Below are 6,513 nucleotides of genomic sequence, written 5' to 3'. Positions count from 1 at the left end.
AAGAGCTCGAACTCCTGAGGGTAAAATTGGGGAAAATCGTGCTTACACGGAATCCTAACAGTGAAGAACATAACCTAGAAACAAAAGTGAGATTAAACTGGCACTTTGGTATGTTTGGGTTTGGAAACGCCTAGACAGTGACAGATCTTTTCATTGGGCACTTGAAGCATTCTGAACGCGGGAACGTTGAATCAGTTTCCAAGTCTGCAAATCATTGCATACTTTTCATACCGAAACGCCCCGAGTAGGTTTCAGGGAGACCACTCTGGGCTGAGCAGTTCACCTGGGAGAGGGGCCAGGCGCCCAGCGCGGAGCTCGGGGCCACCTCCACCCTACAGGCAAGCGCGGGCGAGCGGTCGGTCCAGAAGCTCGGCCCTGCCCGCCCCGGGGAAAGCCTACCCGACCCTGGAGCAGACAGCCGGGCAGGGGGGTCTGCGGCGGCCCTTACCGTACAGGAAATCATAGGTGCGACTGGAGGAGGTGTGGGCCCCGGCCCGCAGCCTATTCCTGCACCGGGACGGAGACCCCTGCGTCTTGGTCCGGGGCTCCTCGACGGTCACTACGTGGCTCATGGTGCAGTCTCTGTCCTCCGACCTACGGGGGACCGGCCGGGAAGCCCGACTGCTGCGTGCACCGTAGCTATGGTAACCTCGGCCGGCTCCCGCGGGCCTGGGGGTGGGCGGAGCGGGGTGGAGGGAGGCGGAGCGCCCTGAGGGAAGGAGCCGGGCGAGAACCGAGTACTGGGAAGGAAGGGTGGGCGTGGGAGGGGCAGAAGAAGAGAGTCGGGGAGGTGAAGGGGAGAACCAGAGGAAGGGGCGTGCGTTGGCGGGAGAAGGTCAGGCTTGGGCTGGGACTGTTGAGACCGGGCCTGAAGCCTTCAGCCCCCACTCAGGGTCAACGCTGGCTGTCGGGGAGGGGAAATTAGGGGGACTACCCTTCAGAAATCTCTCATCTGCCAGTTACACCCGCAGCCTCTTTCGGAAATCTCTAGGAAATGTCAGAACCTTCTAGGAAAAAAAAAAAAGAAAGAACCTTCTAGAATAGTTGGGTGCTTTCATTTCGGAAAGTCCCTTTGCACTGGGGATTTGTCCTGAGAGCTGAGGAACCCAGGCTCCTAATGGTTGGGCCTTGGCATACAGTGAGCTTGCATTTAGGGTGGGCTGGGAAATCCGTAATGCGGATCCAAGGACTGCTTGCCCCTTACTGAGCCTGAGCATTGGGATGTTGGACTAAGTGGTGGTGACATGGTGGAAGCACTGGCTCTGTTTTTTTAAATGGTGATGAAAAATTTCATACATAGGCAAAAGCGAGTCCATTTTTAGTAATGTTCCCCTCAAGAATCTGTTCATCTGTGAACATTTTGCTCACATAGGTTCATCTCCCCTGACACACACACAGAAGCTTGTTTTTTTAAAGAATTATTTAATTTTCTTTATTCATTCATATATTTTAATTTGATCAGAGAGAGACAAGGAGAGAGCAAGGGAAAGTAAGAAAGCAAGCTACCAGGCACAGGACTCAAACCATGGTCGGCCATGTGGGAGTGTCCAGCGCCTTAACCACCATGCTACCTGCTGGTGCTAGAAGCTTGTTAAAGAAACCCCAGATCATTTTACCCCTAATTAATCTGTATCTCTCAGACTGAAGTTTTTCTTTTCCTTAACCACCAATATTCGTACATATTCAAATTTCCCTGGTTGAGTCTAAGATATCATTTATAGTTAATTTGTTCCAGTCCAGATTTTTAAAAAAAGAAGAAAAAGGTGTCATTGTTACAGTTTGGTATGTCTCTTAAATCTTTTATCCTAGCAGTGAATTTTAATACTTTGAATAATTCGCTTATTACCTGAGGTTCTTCCATGAAAAGAACTTTCTCAAACTCACTGGTTATCATGAAATACCAGATAGTTGAATTTCGAAGAAATGGGTTGGTGCCCTAGCAAACTCCAATGTTAACCACACAGTTTTAGCTTGAGTATCATTATGAATGTATGCGTTTTTACATAGCTGATGGTTTAGTCAATTGTGATCATTATACTTTATAATGTTCAAATTATCTCATTGGGCTAGTGGCACGCCTTATAGTTAACTTTTTTTTTTGGGGGGGGGAGGTTTTTGTGATGAAAAATTTCATACATAGGCAAAAGCGAGTCCATTTTTAGTAATGTTCCCCTCAAGAATCTGTTCATCTGTGAACATTTTGCTCACATAGGTTCATCTCCCCTGACACACACACAGAAGCTTGTTTTTTTAAAGAATTATTTAATTTTCTTTATTCATTCATATATTTTAATTTGATCAGAGAGAGACAAGGAGAGAGCAAGGGAAAGTAAGAAAGCAAGCTACCAGGCACAGGACTCAAACCATGGTCGGCCATGTGGGAGTGTCCAGCGCCTTAACCACCATGCTACCTGCTGGTGCTAGAAGCTTGTTAAAGAAACCCCAGATCATTTTACCCCTAATTAATCTGTATCTCTCAGACTGAAGTTTTTCTTTTCCTTAACCACCAATATTCGTACATATTCAAATTTCCCTGGTTGAGTCTAAGATATCATTTATAGTTAATTTGTTCCAGTCCAGATTTTTAAAAAAAGAAGAAAAAGGTGTCATTGTTACAGTTTGGTATGTCTCTTAAATCTTTTATCCTAGCAGTGAATTTTAATACTTTGAATAATTCGCTTATTACCTGAGGTTCTTCCATGAAAAGAACTTTCTCAAACTCACTGGTTATCATGAAATACCAGATAGTTGAATTTCGAAGAAATGGGTTGGTGCCCTAGCAAACTCCAATGTTAACCACACAGTTTTAGCTTGAGTATCATTATGAATGTATGCGTTTTTACATAGCTGATGGTTTAGTCAATTGTGATCATTATACTTTATAATGTTCAAATTATCTCATTGGGCTAGTGGCACGCCTTATAGTTAACTTTTTTTTTGGGGGGGGGGAGGTTTTTGCTGTAGGGTGTGTGCACTCGCCAGAAAGAGACAGACAGACAGAAAGCAGAAATCACCTCCCAGGGGTGATGGCCACACCGCAATCCCTTCTCCTCCATTCTCCTCTCAGGATCTTGGGCACGTGCGCGCGCACACACACACACAGGCCCAGCGTGAATTTAAACCACTGGTTCTGGAACTTGAACTGTGGTCGACCCCATGAGTGGGGGTCCAGTGACATAGACATTACACCAACTGTTCCCTATAGTTAAGTTTTCAACATGATCCACAGACACATCATGAATTTCCTGCCTGCTACTCCTTTCCGCACGCACTCCTGGTTTTCCCTTACTGTGTCTACTCCTTCACTTCTTGAGGATTTGGGAAACCACCCATGTATTTTGTCACTTCCAAGCCTTTGCTCAAACCAATTCCTTTGCTTCAAATGCCTCTTCCTACATATGACCCTGGTGAAGATTCTCTGCTTGGCCAAATCTGAATCAGACAACTGAACCTTGTCCTAGGGTTCTTCCTTATAAAATCCAGTTTTAACAAAAAAAACTCTGCTAAATTGATTTGGCCAGAACCCCTGCCTTCTGTATATAACTCCCCTCAGTACCTAGTTGGGATCTTTATCCTCCATTTCCCAGGTGGCATCTGGTCGTTCTGGCCTGTGTTCAGCAAGAATTCTGTTGAGCATTTGAGTCAGCATCTCCCTTAGCCTGATCTGTCCTTGAGTAATGTTTCATCCACCAACCGGCATCCTGCTCCCAGTTCCCACTTGCCGGTGCTGTATTCAGAGATTGAGCCCAATCTCTCCCCCACTACCAGACCTGTTGCAATGGTCTTTATGCTTATGGTACTGTTTCTGAATATAACCTGCCTTACCATGCTTTCACAAGTATCATGGAATAGTTTCTCTTCAACACTCCCCAAGTAACACAGCTATTCTTCAAGACTCAACTCTAACTTTGCCACCTCTCTGCAATTTCCCCAAGCCTCCCAAATCCAGTCAGATGCCATTCTTGCTTCCACAGCTGGGTCTCCTAAGCATCTTGTGACCATTGGTTTTACCTCATGAAATTTGCCCACCTCTCCCATGTCAACATCAGGCGATTAGAGGCACTAAGCCCTGCTGGTTCTGTTCATTGATTAGATCATCTTTATTGCAATCCTCAAACAACATATGTAGAAACCAGACCCCTGTCTTGGAGGCAGAAAGTCTGCATTGATCTTTGACTGGCTGATGTATGCTTTGTTATTAACTGTGTAACCTGAGCTCATGCTCCCTGACAGCATAGATCACTTACCAACCAGAGGTCATTGGCACATCCTGTCCTCTTCGGCTCTGTGTAAGTAAGTAAACTCATGTTTTCCCCTGCTGGACCTCTAGTACGTTCCTTGGAACCAGTAAACATTACAGGCAAACCCTCACATATTTGGGACTTCTACCTGACAGCACCCCATAAACATTAGACACTGTTCTTTCCTAAGTCCAGCTAGCTTCCTTTTCTGTTATTATGCATCACAAGTTTCCCATTTACTTAGGGCTAACATTTGATATTCATCTTAAAATTTGGGAGCATTCAAAGGACAAATGTATGGCTAAAGAATAGGAATGAAGGGCGAGCAGGTGTTGTAGTGGTTAAGGTGTTGGACTTCCACATGGTAAATCATGGTTTGAGTCCTAGACCTGGAGGCTTGAAACTCATGCTGGGCATGTGTGCATGCATGCCCAAAGTCCTGAGAGGAGAGTGGAGGAGAAGGGATTGCAGCATGGCCATCTCCCCTGGGGGGTGGTTTCTCACTTTCTCTCTCCCTGTTTCTCCAACAAGCACACAAAAATCTATAATAAAGCACTCTAAAAAAAATAATGGGAATGACTGTTAAGGACATAGTGCATGTACTTAAACTCACATGCAGTCCACATGCTTTACATTTAGTAATGTTATAAAACATGGACTTTCAACCAGAAAAAAGCAAGTGGTATTTGGAAACAAAAATTTTAGCTTCAGTTGGCTCATTATGTGAAATTTTAAACTTACAGTTTGATTTTTTTTTAAATATAATTTTTTTCAAGGCACATTTAATTTAATATAGAGAGTGCAATACAAAAGGCTCAAATACAATGAAGGAGCACATTCCCCCATTAACACCAACAACGATGCTCTTTTAACATGTGCCTGTTAAGTGGAATGGGGATTTCACCACTTAAAAAAAAAAAAAAAAAAAAAAGTCATGCAGTAGGTCTCATCACAGGCAATGTCCTTATACAATCTAGTTGTGAAATGAATGTTTATAATGCTTCAAACAGTTTTGACTTGGAGTTTGATACTACACCTTCATGTTTGTACAGTCCTCAGTAAGATTATCTACAGTTTTTGAAACCATTCAAAGAACAAACCATTGATTAAAGCCAATCAAGTCAAACAGAGCCCCAAATTAAATGGTTAAAGATATGCTCTACTTGTACTGACATCATCATTTGATTCTCTCATGACTATTAGAGTTCGTTCTTAGCAAATAAACTCTTTATAGGCAAACTTCTCCTCATTTGAGTTTTAACCCAGAAGTTCAGTAACAATCATGAAGTCCACAGTCTTATTGGCAAAACTGACATACAGTGTCTAAGTCACTATGCTCAAGGTTCAGAGCGATGCATATTCCATCTTTTCATTCTCCTGGAATTTTACATGTTCAATTCATGATTTAAAATCTCTAGGTTTTCATTCCTCCAAACAGTCTGAAGACACAGTGTGCCACAGACTTAAGACTTCTGTTTCTCCCTCTACTTTCTTCAAACACAAACATTTCTCAAGTGACTACATGTTCTAGAAGGGGAATTTTTCAGAGATGACCACGTCTTCGGAATAGTCCGATGGCATCAGGCCTCTGAAGCAAGGGGAAGGGGAAGAAAAAAGGTTGATATACAAGGTTCATCTGGTAAATATTACATTAACCATTACAAGCTGGACAGTATAAGAATGTGGCTTTTTTTTTTTTTTTTTTTTTTGTTTAAAAAGCCTGAGTCTTCGTGTGGAAGCAAGTACTTGGCTGTCCCACCACAACTTTCTCATAGTGGGACTATCAGGGATGTCTTCACTAGGGCGTATGATTTGTTTACCTATCGGGCGTGAACTTCCAGGCACTCAGTTAATTTTGGGCTTGTTCCAGTTTGTCTTTAGTCTGTTCCAGTTCACCTTTCATTTTTAGGAAAAACAAGTTGATCGCTGGGTCTACCATTGTTGATCTCAGTTGGGCCACAACTTCGGCTGCTGTTCTTGCTTGAGGTACTGGATTTGAGTAGTACACTCTTGCATCTCTTGTTCCTTGGTCACTATCGCATTACAAGGATGTTTTCCCTGCGTGCAGATTCTTGCTGTTGTTGCTTTCGCTTTTCTTCGGATTCCTTTAAGCCAGTTACATCATTAGAGTTAAGATCTGTGTACTTGCCCTCCAAGGCTTGCACATATGCTTCATATTGTTTCCATCTCAGAATTAACTCATCCATGCCATAACTCTGAAGTCTGTTTCACTCAGTCAAACCTTTTTGGGAAGAGGTTCTTCGTTGGTCAT

The 6,513-nt window shown here is 43.5% G+C and overlaps 1 protein-coding gene and 1 pseudogene across 1 annotated transcript in view; both read right to left on the bottom strand.

Annotated features, from left to right (window-relative positions):
• The window catches only part of LOC102475922 (cilia- and flagella-associated protein 91-like), a 29,655-nt gene extending 29,006 nt beyond the window's left edge, over nucleotides 1–649 (bottom strand). Inside the window, exon 1 of the mRNA XM_006167642.2 lies at nucleotides 449–649. Within this exon, the coding sequence (XP_006167704.1) occupies nucleotides 449–572 (124 nt within the window). The 5' untranslated portion in view covers nucleotides 573–649. The remainder of the gene's footprint in view (nucleotides 1–448) is intronic.
• Nucleotides 650–5,768: 5,119 nt separating this feature from the next.
• LOC102475521 (pre-mRNA-splicing regulator WTAP-like) lies at nucleotides 5,769–6,513 on the bottom strand (annotated as a pseudogene).

The sequence above is a fragment of the Tupaia chinensis genome, unplaced genomic scaffold (genome assembly GCF_000334495.1).
Source record: "Tupaia chinensis unplaced genomic scaffold, TupChi_1.0 Scaffold144909_1, whole genome shotgun sequence".
In the NCBI taxonomy this organism is placed as follows: domain Eukaryota; kingdom Metazoa; phylum Chordata; class Mammalia; order Scandentia; family Tupaiidae; genus Tupaia; species Tupaia belangeri.
Note: the sequence above shows the minus strand (reverse complement) of the source record. Positions and strands in the feature narration are given on the sequence as shown.